The sequence below is a fragment of the Chaetura pelagica genome, unplaced genomic scaffold, assembly GCF_000747805.2.
Source record: "Chaetura pelagica isolate M959 unplaced genomic scaffold, ChaPel_1.0 scaffold232, whole genome shotgun sequence".
Lineage (NCBI taxonomy): Eukaryota > Metazoa > Chordata > Aves > Apodiformes > Apodidae > Chaetura > Chaetura pelagica.
Window position 1 is genome coordinate 1,749,230 of NW_009952441.1, and position 15,121 is coordinate 1,764,350.

Sequence of the window (15,121 nt, forward strand, 5' to 3'; positions counted from 1 at the left end):
TTGTGGGGCAGCGTGCTAGCATTTTTGAGAATCAGAAGGCCTGCCACCCCTTAAGAGCAAAAACTAAGTGCTCAACTCCCTCTCTGAAGTGCTTATGCACCAGTGCATGTAGTGTGGGGAATAAGTAGGAGGAGTTGGAGATCTGTGTTCAGTCACAGGGCCATAATATCATTGCAATTACTGAGACATGGTGGAATAGCTTCCATGACTGGAATGTTGTCATGGACGGCTATGTACACTTCAAGAAAGATAAACCAACAACGCAAGGCAGTGGAGTTGATCTTTACATGCAAGAGCAAGCGGAATGCATTGAGCTCTACCCAGAGAAGGATGAAGAATATGTTGAAAGCTTCTCAGTAAGAATTAAGGGGCACACAAGTATGGGAGAAACTGTTTTGAGTGTCTACTATAGACCAAAAAGCCAGAAAGAAGAGGTTAATGAGGCCTATTACAGACAGCTGGAAGTAGCCTCTAGATCACATGCCCTAGTGCTCATGGGTAACATCAATCACCCTGATAGATGTTGGAAAGCCCACACAACCAGGCGTATTCAGTCCAGAAGGCTCTTGCAGTGCATCAGTAATGGCTTCCTGATGCAGGTGGTGGGAGAGCCATCGAGGAGACTGCTGTACCTTGTGTTAACAAACAAAGAAGATCTGTGCGAGCACATGAAGGTTGGGGGCAGCCTTGGTGACAATGATCACGACATGGAAGAGTTTAGTATCAGCGGGAAGAAGCAGGGCAATAAGTAGGATTGCAGCCCTAGACTTCAGGAGGGCTAACTTGGTCCTCTTCAAAGATCTTGGAGGAATCCAATGGGCTAAGACTAGAAGGTAGGGGCACCCAAGAGAACTGGTTAGTATTCAAACATTGCTTCCTCCAAGCTCAAGATAGGTGCATTCCTTTGACTAAAAAATCAGATGAGGAACGAGACCCGCATGGATGAACAAAAGTCACGTGGAAGAAAGAAGGTCACAGGATGTGGAAAAAGGGACTGGTTACTTGGGAGAACTACAGGAACCTTGTCAGGGTGTGTAGGAATGGAACAAGGAAGGTCAAAGCCCTCTTAGAATTAAATCAGGCAAAGGAAGTAAAAGAGAACAAGAAGGGCTTCTTCAAATACATCGGTGTTCAGACTGGGGAAAATGTGGGCTCACTGCTGAATGAGGTGGGAGCCTTGGTAACAGAGGATACAGAGAAGGCAAAGTTACTGAATAACTTATTTGCTTCATTCTTTACTCATAAGACCAGCCCTCAGGAATCCGAGACCCTGGAAATAAGAGAGAAGGCCTGGAGCAGGGAAAACTCTCCACTAGTCAATGAGGATTGGGTTAGTGATCAGTTGGGCAAACTGAACAGGCACAAATCCATGGACCCAAATAGGATGCACCCATGAGTGCTGAGAGAGCTGGCTGATGTTTCTCTACCACTCCATCATTTTTGAAAGCTCATGAAGAACAGGAGAGATGCCTAAGGACTGGAGGAAAGCCAGGGTCACTCCAATCTTCAAAAAGAGCAAGAAGGAAGACCCAGGAAACTATAGACCAGTCAACCTCACTTCCATCCCTGGAAAAGTGCTGGAGCAGCTCATTCTGGAGGTCATCTCCAAGCATATGGAAGAAAAAGAAACACAGAATCACAGAATCGTAGGTGTTGGAAGGGACCTCTGGAGATAATCTAGTCCAACCACCCTGCTGGAGCAGGATCCCCTAGAGCAGATTACACAGGAACATGTCCAGGTGGGTTTTTAATTTCTCCAGGGATGGAGATTCCACAACCTCCCTGGGCAGCTTGTTCCAGTGCTCTGTTATCCTCTGAGTAACTAAGTATTTTCTTAGGTTAAATCTCCTGTTTAGCAGTTTGTGACTCTTGCCCCTTGTTCTGTCACTGAACACCACTGAGAAGAGTCTGACCCCATCCTCCTGGCACCTGCCCTTTAGTTATTTATAAGCATGAATGAGATCCCCCATCAGCTTCCTTTTCTCTAAGGTAAACAGACCCAGCTCCCTGTCTTTCTTCATGCTGTAGATGCTCCAGTCTCTTAGTCATTTTAGTGTCCCTGTACTGGACTGTGTTCCTTGTGCTTCTTGAGCTGGGGAGCCCAAAAACACATACAGTATTCCAGGCTAGGTCTCACCAGAACAGTGTAGAAGGGAAGGATAACTTCCCTTAACCTGCTGGGCATGCTCTTCCTATTGCACTTCAAGTTGCCATTGGCCTTCTTGGCTGCAAGGGCACATTGTTGGCTCATGGTCAGCCTGTTGTCCACCAGGACCCTGAGGTCCTTTTCTCCAGAGCTGCTCTTCAGCAGGTCAACTCCTAACCTGTAGTAGTGCATGGGGTTGTTCTTCCCCACATGGAGTACTCTACACTTGCCCTTATTGAACTTCATTAGGTTTCTCCCTGCCCAGCCCTCCAACCTGTTCAGGTCACACTGGATGGCCGCACAGCCTTCTGGCTGGTCAGCCAATCCACCTGGTTTTGAATCATCAGCAAATTTGCTGAAGGTACATTCTATCCCTTCATCTAGATCATCAATTAATATATTGAACAGGACTGGACCCAGTACTGACCCCTGAGGGACACCACTAGTCAAAGGCCTCCAGCTGGACTCAGCTCTGATGACCACAACTCTTTGAGCTCTGTCCCTTAGCAAGTTCCCAATCCATCTCACTACTCAGTTGTCCAGTCCACACTTCTCAAGTTTGGTTGTGAGGATTCCATGGGAGACTGTGTTGAAAGCCATACTGAGGTCAAGGTAGACCATGTCAACTGCCCTCCCCTTGTCTGTCCATCCAGTTATGCCATCATAAAAGGCTATCAGGTTGGTCAAGCTTGACTTCCCCTTGGTGAGTCCATGCTGACTGCTCCTGATAATCCGCTTCTCCTCAACATGCTTTGGATGGTGTGGAGAATAAGCTGTTCCATCACCTTTCCAGGGATGGAGGTAAGGCTGACTGGCCTGTAGTTACTCAGGTTCTCTTTTCTTGCCTTTTTTTAAGACTGGGGTTTCACCGTCTTTCCTCCAGTCCTCAGGCACTTCTATTCTCCAGGGCTTTTCAAGGGTGATGGAGATCAGACTAGCAATGAGTTTTGCCAGCTCCCTGAGCACCTGCAGGTGGCATTCCATCAGGCTTCAGAGATTTGTGAATGTTCGGTTTACTTAATTGATCCCTAACCCAATCCTCTTCAACCAAGCCAAAGTCTTCCTTTTGCTGGACTTCCTCTTTGGTCTCTGTGGCATGGGACTCTTGAGGGTCAGCCTTAGCAGTGAAGACAGAGGCAAAGAAGGTATTCAGTAACTGCACCTGGAAAGGAATAACACCATGCACCAGAATAGATTAGGGGTTGACCTGCTAGACTGCAGCTCCATGGAGAAAGACCTGGGTGTCCTGGTGAACTAGCAGTGTGCCCTTGTGGCCAAGAAGGCCAATGGTATCTTGGGGTGCATTAAGAAAAGCCTGTCCAGCAGGTCGAGGGAAGTTCTCCTCCCCCTCTTCTCTGCCCTAGTGAGACCCCACCTGGAGTACTCTGTCCAGTTCTGGGCTTCCCAGTTCAAGAGGGAGGATTTACTTGAGAGAATGCAATGGCAGGCTACTAGGATGATTAAGGGACTGGAACACCTGTGTTATGAGGAAAGGCTGAGAGACCTGGGGCTGTTTAGTCTGGAGAAAGACTTAGAGGGAATCTTGTTAATGTTTACAAATACCTGAAGGGTGAGTGTCAAGAAGGAGGTGCCTGGCTCTTTTCAATGGTGCCCTGCGATAGGACAAGAGGCAACAGACACAAACTGTAACAAAGGAAGTTCCACCTCAAGATGAGGTAAAACTTTAAGAGTTATAGAGGACTGGAACAAGCTGCCCAGAGAGGTTGTAGAGTCTCCTTTTCTAGATGCTTTCAAGACCCATCTGTATGTGTTTCTGTGTGACCTCCTCTGGTCTGGCAGGGGCGTTGGACTTAATGATCTCCAAGGGTCCCTTCCAACCTCTACCGTTCTTTGATTCTATGATTCTAAACAAAGGTTGATGTTTTGGAAAAACAGCTCAGCTTTGGCAGAAACTGAAGGCCATAATTTGTGGAGCTGGGGCCTCAGTGTATGACATAATGTATTTATAGATGCCTTAGGCAGCCCATGAATATCTAAGATTTTTTTATTTTCTCTCTTTGTGATACTGTTTTTTGTTTTTCTTTTCCCTAGATAAGCAACGTCTTGTTTTTTGTTTTACCACCCATATGTATGTGCTTATTCCGTCAATATGCAACCTGCTTCAACAGTGGAATATATTTAATATGGACTTTGCTGGTTGTGGTTGGTAAGTTGGTTAGTCTCTATTTTCCTGTTCATGCATGAACTGAGAGAGGAAATAAGATTTTCCTGCTAGCCCTTTGGTTATTTTGTAAAACACGTTTGCTTGTACTTGCTTTAAACTGAAGCAGACATAGTTTCTGAAAGGAGAATGGCTTTTGTGGCTGGTGGAAACTTTAGCCTTAGTTCTGTTCCCTTCCTGTCCTTCCTTTACATAAGGTCTTTTGTTTATGTCTGGGTTTACTCTACAGCAGGGCTGACCCTCCTTCCTCTATTGTTGCTACTGAAATGAGAGCTGAGAGTGCACAGCACAGCTGGACAGGATAAGGATAACAGGTTTTGCATTGTAGTGGGGAAACCCGAGGGAGTAGCCATTTTGTAGATTTGTGATTCTTCAGCTTTTTCATTCCTGTGAGGACTGGGAACTTTTAAATGGGTGTTCAGAGCCCTTGTGGGACAGTGAGACACTTTCCACCTATAAACCTGTATCACGGAGTAGTCATCAGATGCTGCTTTCCATCTTTGTCTTACCCACTCTTGTGCTGTTGAGAAAATTCAGAAGTAGCATTTGACTTTTATTTCTTTTGCATTTCAATTGGTTTAACTTGATGTTTTTTTACATACTTCTACTTTTCTGGTGGGAGCTGGCATCTTTAACTGCTGCTTTTATAAATGAGGTGCTGACATTTCGGATTATCTTCTTAGGAAAGGTGCTGCTTGTTTTTTCATTTTTTATTTTTCTTAACCTTTTCTAGACCAAACGGTACCTAACATTTGTTGTGAAGTTCTGAACATGAGCAGTGTGTTCTAGTCTATATAGTACTGCAACTATTCATACTGCCTTTTGGTTAATTCTTCCAGGAATTGGATCTGTTTACTTTCACGCCACCCTCAGTTTCCTGGGCCAGATGCTGGATGAGCTGGCTGTTCTCTGGGTCCTGATGTGTGCCCTTGCCATGTGGTTCCCTAGGAGATACCTGCCTAGAGTTTTTCGGAATGACAGGTGATGACACAATCATACACATACACTTTCGTATTTCTTAAAACATTTTATGGTAGCACCTAAACTTGCATGTGGTGGCACTGAGGGATCATCCAACCTTACAACTGCTGTATTTTCTCACTTCACTCTCTTCCTGTCACTTGTATCTCAGCCCATTTTGTTCAGAATTCCCAAGTCTGGAGTAGCTGATGGTGGGGTTTACACCCTGTAATTTAAGATGGTGGGATGGGGTGACTTGCCTCTGGAAGCACCTGTTCTTGTTGATTCTAGGAAGACCTTTACATGGGTAGTTTATGTTAGTAGCAGCTAAAGTAAAGTAAGAGAAACCCTCTTTCCCTCTTCCTTTTTTGTATCCTAAAGGTGGGGGAAGGGAAGAGACGGTTCGTGCCTAGATTGACCATTCCTCAAAATAGCTTGCACTGGGAAAAGTGTATCTTGCATTACAGTGTACAGTGTATGCAGTCTAATGGCTTTGTCACATAACTGTGAATTTAGTAGTTCTGCATGTTGCAATAGTGCTATTAGAGGAAATCATCAACTTAACAAGGAGACAGAGGTTTTACTGAAGTGTTTTGGTTGATGGCATGATGGCATGATTTTTAGACGTTAGACAAGTAATTTAGAGTTACGAGTGCTGGAGAACTTCTGTGACTCCATGTAAATTATTCCTCAAAATCCTAGGGGAATCATTATGTGTTATCTAGCACTGTCTTCAAGTGAAGCTGGGTAGCTGCACAGTATGGGCCAGGAGGTTAAACTATATCCTCTTTAAAAGGAATAGAAACACTTTTTGGGTGAAATCCTGTTTTTATTGAACTTGGTGCTAAAAGTGTAAATAATAATCTCCCAGGTTATAACTGAATCATGGAAATACTGAGATGAAGTGAAGGATGTCTCCTACCCTAAATTTCTTGAACGCTTTTTCCTGAGAGTCTGTTAAGGCAGTTACATATTAAGGCCTTGATTCCTTTCTGAAGTGTACAGAGGAAAGGCATACCAGGCAATAAACTCTTTGCCTAGCTAAACTTCTAATATTTCATCTGTCCTGTGCTCACTGCTTTCATCTTCATCCTCATCCCACTCTGAATTTCCAATGCTGTAAATGTTATTATCTACCATGACCCATTTGTGGTGTCTTTAGGCATTATCGCATTCAAGTCAGATCAGAACTTCCTACTTAAGTAACTTCTTGTCTTCCAGCAGGAAGAAAAACTTAAAAGCGAAAGGCAGAGGGAATGAAGTGAAAGTGGTGACACGTGTGGCCAGGAAATAGTGTCGCACAAGGATACTGAGACCCTACTTCAGACATAAAGTTAAGGACACAAGAGCTGTCCTTGGAGAGCAACTGTTTTTTAAAGCTGTGGGCCCCTAGGTGAAGGGCAGCGTGATGATCCTCTGTCTAGTCTAGTCCTGCCACAGACTGGAAATGGGTTGTTTCAAGTCCGGACTTGAAAGTTTAAACAACAGTTAACAGATACTCAAATAAAAAGTTGGCAAGCTGTCTATAAAGGGCCCAATTGTGATTTCACTTATGCTAAGAATATACCAAACTGTAATCTTTAAAAAGTGATGGAATCCCATACCTACTGTTGAATTTGGTTAAAATAAATGGTTTACTTACCTTAAAGTTCTCAGTATCTTTAAGGCTTAAAAGAGATAAGAGAATATAGAACAGACTGTAACATGACTGTAGAACTTGGGACATTAACGATAACAAGATTTCCTAAAAATCCATGTTAAAAAAAGCATGACGAACAATGACACGACACTGCTTTGAAGAAGTAGAGTGCTATGTGCAGAGATGGACTTGACTTATTGTGGGAGAAGGAAGATCAGAGGGTGGCCTTTCGATTTTGAAACCAGTGATTAGTGGCTGTGTGCACATATGTATGTGTACCCAGAATACCACAGTCCAGCAATGATTTGTATATACAATTAACTTTGCAGGCACATGCAAATCTGTGCAAGATCCACATCCATTTAATGCACATTGTCATTGCACTTCCTGAACACACCTAGAGAAACATAAGTTTTGTTACACTATTAAAATAATTTCAATATTTCTGGCTTTAGTAGTTAAATGTTTTGAATTAAAAGTAGTTTTTCTCCCCCCAAAAATCCTCTTCAGGAGCCGTTTTAAAGCTGCTGTGGCTGTTCTTTCTGGAGTTACTACCTGCCTTGCCTTCATTAAGCCTGCCATCAACAACATCTCACTGATGACTCTGGGTGTTCCCTGCACAGCTTTGCTCGTTGCAGAGTTGAAGAGGTGAGTACATTTCTCCTGAATGCAGCATTGCTTTCTGAGATCCTCAGCCCACTGTATGCTGATACACTAGGTCTGACTTTCAGTGCTTGTGGTAGCAGATCGGAAATACTTTTCCCACATGCAAGCACAGATCTGATACAAACTTGTTTTGCCAGTTTAGTAATTTTTGACAAGGATTTATTTTTTTTTTCTTAGGCTTGTGTTCTTGGTCAGATATTGTCTGTCTTCTTGCAACATATTTTTTGCTGCAAGCTGATGTAACTTCAGTTTGTTTGTTTATTGTGGAGTCAGGGCAAGGATTTCATGCTACTGACAGCATTCAAAGTCTGCATGAGGGTGAGGTGATTGCATGATCACAGTCTGGATACTAGGAATGCAAAGCAAGGCCCAAGCATGTGTGGAAGATGTTTCAGTTCTCAAGAGTACAGTGACTCTTACACCACTTTGTCATCAGACATGAGTGGTATAATGGAGTCAGACTGACAGATGAGGTTAATCACTAAGTTGTTCACTAGGTTGTAAAGGATAGCTGTCAGGATGCAAATAGAATGCACACAGAGAAGAATCTGAAACTGATCTTAACATTTTAAACAGCCTTGCCAGAGTAGCAATAACAGCTGCTGTTCAGAGGCTTCTTCTTTTTTTTTCTTTTTTTTTTCTTTTTTAAAAATCTTTTCGCTTGCTGCAGAAGGACAAGACAAGTAGAGGAGCTTGTCATTTGCCTCTCTTCTGTAATATCTGAGAAGGATTTTACAACTTATCTTGGCTGTTACATACTGCACATGCAGATGTCCATCAAAAGAATCAAGAGTAGGACCAAATGTCTGCATTCTGACATCTCCTGTTACAACAGAGATTCTCCCCTTTGCTACTTTACCCTATTTTGCTGCTGTTTCTTTATACAGTGGGAGATGCTGGTAACAATGTTTTGTTAAGGTGTTTGCTTTTCTCATTAGATATCCTGCTGAGCAGTTTTTATTTCTGTGGTCAAAGAAACCTGAGAAATATTTACAAGTTGGTTGTAGACAAGAAAGTCACTATTTGAAGAATGTTGGTGGAGGTGTCTCATTCTGGTGAGAGCACCAAGGAGCTACTGACAGGGCAAATAGAGATCTGGTTGTGGCTCTGAATAATTTATGTGAACTCTCTACATACCAGTTCTCCAGGAATGAACTCCCGAGAAACTTAAAAGGATAGTGTCTCGTAAGTCTGAGTGCTGCTGCATCAAATCTAGCAATTGGTATGTCTACAGATACTTACTTTTTAAAAATCTTTCTGAAAGGTCATAGCTTACTATGCATGGAGTTTCCCTGTCTGTTTTTTTTGAGAGAATTCAGAACACAAATAAACCTTCTTTTGAATTGGTAATTAAAGACAGACCTGAAATGACACATGGCCTTCTTAATTGCACATTGGCATGATGTAATACCTACGTTATTTTGTGATGAATTCCTAAGTGTAAAGGCAAATAATTAAAAGTTTTATTTTAAGCTATGCTGATCCCTAGGAGATTTAGATGGGAGATACTCTTGTAAACTCAGAGGAGTCATGTCATCCTTTTTTGCAGGAGAAAAATAATCTAAACATAATTTAAAATGCCTGCAATTCTCCCATTCCCTACTACTACAATCAGTAAAGGGCTGCAGGTCCAGATCCTGCCATTCTGAAGCAGAAATTCATCTGTAAAACAAGTATTTGGGGAAGGAAGCAGAAAGGCCTCATAGTAGTTTGCTTCTCTTCTGGACTTAAATTTGTGATGCATTAGACCAAAGCTCCCTGTTAGTCCTGTTGTAGGTTGGTGTCAATCTTGTACAGAATTCTGATTAATTAGAACCACTGTGTTTTCAAATGAGAATTTTCTGCCTTTTGTTTGCTCTTGATGTGGAGATAATATTGTCACAAAAGAGCATTATGTTCTTAAATATGGAACTGGTAGGGTAGAGTGTATGATATGAACTATTGTGTGTGGCAGATACCAAAAGAGCAACAGGTAGATAAGTGCATACCTGTCCTTGAAATAAAAAGAAATTATAAAACTTTATTCTCATTTCTGTCCAAACAAACCCCTTCAAGTGTTTAATAAAAATAAAATTTAAAAAAGCTTTCCTAGGGATGGTATCAGAGAGGAAGTAGATGTGGATCCTTTGGTTTGCTCATCCAAGTGAAATACCCATCAAGATTATAGTATCATCAAATTAGTATGATTTAGTGATTGTCAGGCTTGTGTCTATCTCCAGGTGCACATAGATTCTAGAACATTGTTGCTTACCTGACATTTGAGCCTTGAGCAGGAAAGGTTTACCCCTAGCTTCAGGTCTGTCCATAGTTTACTCTTCTATTAGAAATCTGTCTGTGAGGGAGCTTGCAGACAGATACGGGCAATAGATGCAGGTGGAAATGCAGGCTTTGTGGGGTACAGTTTCCTTCAGGCTAGAACAGGGTAGCCACTATTTCTGTGGCTGATTTTGCATTAAGAGTTTCTTCAAGTGAGCTTTCAGTTTTGCTTTGCAGTCTTAAACTCCTTGAACCATGCAGTTTTGATTGTCCTCTCCTCTTGGTATTCAGACTAGTCAGATATTGACACACATGGTCACAGACTAAAACAGCTGGATGTTTGAGGCTGAGCCTCTTATCTTAAATTGGATGCAGTTGCATTTGTTGGTGTACGTCCTTCAGACAGGTCCAGAGAAGTTTCTGTGTACTCAGTGCACACACACTTTGCTCTGTCAGAATGCATGAGTGCCCATTGCAGCAGTCTAGTTTCACCTGTCAAATGTACAAAATTGATCCATGCATGTATCCACTGTGGAATGTGGTTGACTGTCTTGTTTTTATGAATAGTTGTGTGTCTCTCTGAAGACTGTAAACCTGCCTTAGCATTAATGGGAGAGAATTAGGCCTGGTATGCTTAGTACAGAAGGTTTTTTTGATCAGTTACAATTTTCCCTCTTCTTTTATGAAGGGATCCATGCTTTCTAGCCATTTGGTAGAAGGATGAATCCTGCAAAATGAGCAGTATTTACCAGTATAGTTCTGCTGATAAAACTGCCAAACCTTGGATGTATTTCTTACTGGGGTGTCTTGTAAGAGAGTGTAAGGAAGAATTTTTGTAGTTGTGCTTTGGAGCTCAAGAGACAACTCAGAAATATCCTTCCCCTTCCTCATGCTCCTTGTTGCCTTTTTAGAAGTAAAGACATTATTTCAGCAGAGCAAGCCTTTTTCAACATATACAGCACAGACAATTCTGAAGCCATTTTAGGCAAGCCTTGTGTCCTCTTGGCTGCCTTGGCGGTTTATCAAATGGATTGGAGAATTCAGGCCTAAGAAAAAAGCCATTTTGATTTATGTGTGAAGTGTTAATTTTTGTGACAGTCATGAAGATATTTTTGTTATGAGAACTATTTTTGTGATATCATTCTTGTGGGGCATATTAAAGTTTACCTGTTAGTTCAAGCACTTTTTTGAAAAATAAAGATAAATGTGATAATGTTGAACATGACATTATTTATAGTGGCTTAAAAAAGAAATGCCAGATCCTAAAACGAATTTATGCAAAGGACATTGGAGAAAATCCTCTGTCAACAGGATTAGACAGTTGGTAGCTTTTCTGCCATTAATCCAGTAGCTATAAAGGTGCCTTCTGCTCAGCTTTAGGACTTCATTAATCCCAAACATCTATTAAAATGTCAACTGAAAAAGCATTTCAGGAGTGAAAAAAGTATTATACAGGAAAACACTGTACTAATTCTTTAGCTTGAAATACACCACAGCCAGGTATACAGCTGCTCCTGCAATACATTCAGAAAAGTGTTCCTGCACAGAACGCTGTGTTATGTGTTTAATTTTTCTGAATGCTTAGCTAGAGCTCCCTGAGCAAAGCTGCAGTACCCGCGACAGTTTTGCTTTTCCACCAAAGGGAGGCAGGAGTCGTTCTGTGCCCCATCCTCCTCCGGCTGGGTGGTTGGGGACCATCTCACACATAGGGAAGGGTGTAGCGACACCTGGGGACAGAGCTGGCATGACTGCTTCCCTGACAGTGAATGCAGGTTAGTCTGTGGCTTATAGGCCTTGTGCAGACAATTAGAGGGGAATGTTGGAAAAATTAGAACTCTGTAAATGTATCAAATGAGAACAGTAGGTTTTAGGCCGACAAGTACTTTGTGTGAAAGACAGAGGATCACAGAGCTTTCTGATCTGTGCTGCACTGTGTTAGTCAGTTGTCAGAGACAGGAATGTACAGAGAATATCTGTAGAGAAGGGACCATAAATACTACTGCAGTGCACACAGTAAAGAACTGCTTGCCTATTCTAGCTCCCTACTCCAGGGATACACATTTTAATTACTTCTGAGTGTCACAAAATGAAAAATCTGTTTAAAGAACCTGTTTGCCAGGCATTGCTCACCTTCCAGATGCTGTGAATGAGTCCTAGAACTGTGTGGAAGAAGACCGGTAATTCAGTGTCAAGTCTACTGGGGGAACTGGATTGGAGCAGAGAGAAAGGCTGGCTGATGACCTACTGGGGAGGAAGAGGCATAGAGACATTCCCAATACCTTTTGGCAGAGGTGTAAGACGTAGATTACAGGAGCACCTCATTAAGATTGGCTAGAGATTGGGCATTTTGGTTGTTCTGACAAGTCACTTTAAACAAATTATTCTGCCATCTGAATAGTAGGTTTGGGAGTGCTTTACGAGGTCATATAAGTGACTTGGGAAGAATAATTAATTGAAGAAAGAATTGTACAAGAGCACTGAATGGTTCTTAGATCTCTGGGAAACAGCAAGAACAAAAAAAGGCAGGGAGGGAAATCCCACATCATAGCTTTGTTCTTGCAGGAGGCTGGGGAGCTGAGCCCTTGGCCTCATAGGTCTCCTCACATCTCAGCGTAGCAATGCTTTATAGATAATCAGTAAGAGCAGAGGTGTATCTACTGGCACCAAGAGGCCTACCCCGAAATAGTAGATGTATGAAGACAGCAAGTGATTGTCTTTAATAGCATTTTGGGACCTGAAGATTATATTTATGGCTCCTTTTTCCTGATTCTACTCTGTTGAGCAAAGCTGCACAATTTTTAGAATAGTTTCAAGATGTGGAATAGAACAAAGCATCATAGAGGGATGTAAAATTGTGAGCTTTTGAGTACATGTGCAACACAGATAATGCTATGCGAGTATCTTGGTATCTGCTGTGGCATTTGGTGATGGGCAACTGCAGACTGTGCTACATGTGACAACAGCAAATGTTTTGTGCTGTCATTCTTTCTGATGTGCCTCTATAAGAACAAGTCATGTTTCTTGTGGAGGGAGAGAACTGCAGTTTAGTCAACATGAGGAATACTGCCTGAGATGTGGATGTCTGCTAGCCATCTACTAAATCATGCTTCTTTGGGCCCTTTGGGTAGAGGCTTCTACCTTAGAAGTTCTCTGAAACTGTTACATTGTACAGTACTAACTTGTAGACGGAAAAATCAACTAACCAATTTAAAAAAAAAACAACCCTCATCCAGTTCCTTATTTTACAAATCTTTGTATAGTGATAAATATGAACAAATCTGAGTACTTGCTGCTTGGCTGGTTGTTACTAGAGAACATGTGTAACTAATCAATAGTTGTCCTAGATATCCTTCCCTAGATATGGGAATGTTTTGATGTTTGCCCACCATTTGCGTATTGGTATGTAAAACAATACCTAAAACACAGCTACTGATTGGAAGATTTGTTTTGTCACCTCACTACTGCCTTGCATCAGAGCCATACCTAGTGTAAGTAAAGTTCCTCTGTTAGGGACATTTATGTTGGAGCTATTTTAAAGATTTGTGCCTGGCACTGTGAATCCTACCCTAAAATACATACATCCAAAAAGCATCAAGCTGGTACCACAAAGAAAATGTTGTTGTGTTTTACAATAACTTCTTCATGTTTTTATCCTCAGGTGTGAAAACCTGCGTGTGTACAAACTGGGTCTCTTTTCAGGTCTTTGGTGGATGCTAGCACTTTTCTGCTGGATCAGTGACAAAGTGTTTTGTGAGATCTGGTCTTCATTTAACTTCCCTTATTTGCACTGTGTATGGTAAGTGTTGTATACAAACTCCACATTTTGATTCAAATGTGGTAACACCTTGACCACGTGATCCTTCAGTGCTGCATGGTGCTAATCCTGGTTAGTGCTAGATAGAATTACTGGTAAGATTATAAGCCCAAAGCAAGTCTCACATCCAAGGTGGGATGTTTAGAAGGCTCTCCGCCTGATCAGATTTTTCAGATGCTAAGTTGGTTAATTGCCTTGAATTCCTTGCTCTGCTGGCTACTAAAAATCCCATAGTGCTGCTCAGCTGAAGCAGCGACTGTGAAAACTTAATCTTCCAGTGTGAACAACTGAGGATGAAGTTAGGGACCAGTGAAGGGTTTTGATGCCGTTTCTCTTTTACTACCCAGCAATCTGTACTCTTTTATCCAGGGTGCCATATCTCAGCATTTCTACACAAATCTGTCTGGTGCAGAGACTAAAAAGCTGCAGCTAGTTTAGGTCAAGGCTAAGCTACAGTTTGTTGTTTTCCTTATTCTCTCCATTCTTTGCCTGTGTGCAAAGGGCAGACAGTAACCCTACAGGGGACTCAGGAGAAGAAGGTGAGGAACAGACTGATTTTAAATTATGGTGATATATTTGATTGCTTTACTGAAGTCACATTACTTATTTATCTTTCTTCTGTTTGTTTGTTTTTTTGGGGGGGTGCGTGTGGGTGTCTATTCTCAGGCACATTTTGATTTGCCTTGCGGCGTACCTGGGCTGTGTCTGCTTTGCTTACTTCGATGCTGCCTCTGAGATTCCTGAGCAGGGCCCTGTCATAAAGTTCTGGCCCAGTGAAAGATGGGCATTCATTGGGGTTCCTTACGTCACCCTCCTCTGTGCACAGAAGAAATCACCTGTGAAGATCACATGAAGTTTGCCATGGAACAGGGGTGGAGTTTCAACTTAATTCCAGCAGAGACAGTATTTACATAATAATAAATGAATAGGATTGTATTTTATCTTCTCCTTAAAATATGCAGCACTTCAGGTGCCATAGAAAGTGGAGACAAGTGTGTTTTCTTTCTCTGTAGAGGAGAGAGGAGCAAGAAGGTGGAGGCTCTTGAACACTGAAGTAACCACTGACTTCTCTGGGAGGCTCTGTTTTGCACTGTGTTGCACTATGTAGCATTTCACTTGATAAAAGCTCTTTCCTAATACCAGTGTCAATGAATGATATTTCTGTAGTAGGTCACCTCTGATGCTTAATTCACTTCTTTTGTAAATTATGGCTTAAGGCCTTCTTTGTAAAAAAGAAAGTCCAATATGCTGTTCTGTGTCCTCAACTCTGATTTTTATGTTGATTTCTCATGGCCACAAGAGTGTGCTCGAAGCACATGCTCCTCCCAGACCTGCTGGTTACCCGGGAGGCTGGATGTGCACCACATCAGATCACAGAGTGTATGGTTGTTTCCCCAGGTACAACAGGAGACCGATGCGATGCAAAGTGTTTGCAATTGGATAACTGGGTCAGTGCAG

General features: G+C 42.1%; 1 protein-coding gene across 1 annotated transcript; it reads left to right on the top strand.

Annotated features, from left to right (window-relative positions):
- The first annotated feature begins 2,438 nt into the window (after positions 1-2,438).
- ACER2 (alkaline ceramidase 2) lies at positions 2,439-14,820 on the top strand. The gene is made up of 7 exons (XM_010008486.1): positions 2,439-2,507; positions 2,654-2,824; positions 4,199-4,313; positions 5,168-5,309; positions 7,438-7,575; positions 13,508-13,645; positions 14,330-14,820. The coding sequence occupies exons 1-7, from the start codon at positions 2,439-2,441 to the stop codon at positions 14,514-14,516; spliced, it is 960 nt and encodes a 319-aa protein (XP_010006788.1). The 3' UTR covers positions 14,517-14,820.
- The last annotated feature ends 301 nt before the right edge of the window (positions 14,821-15,121 follow it).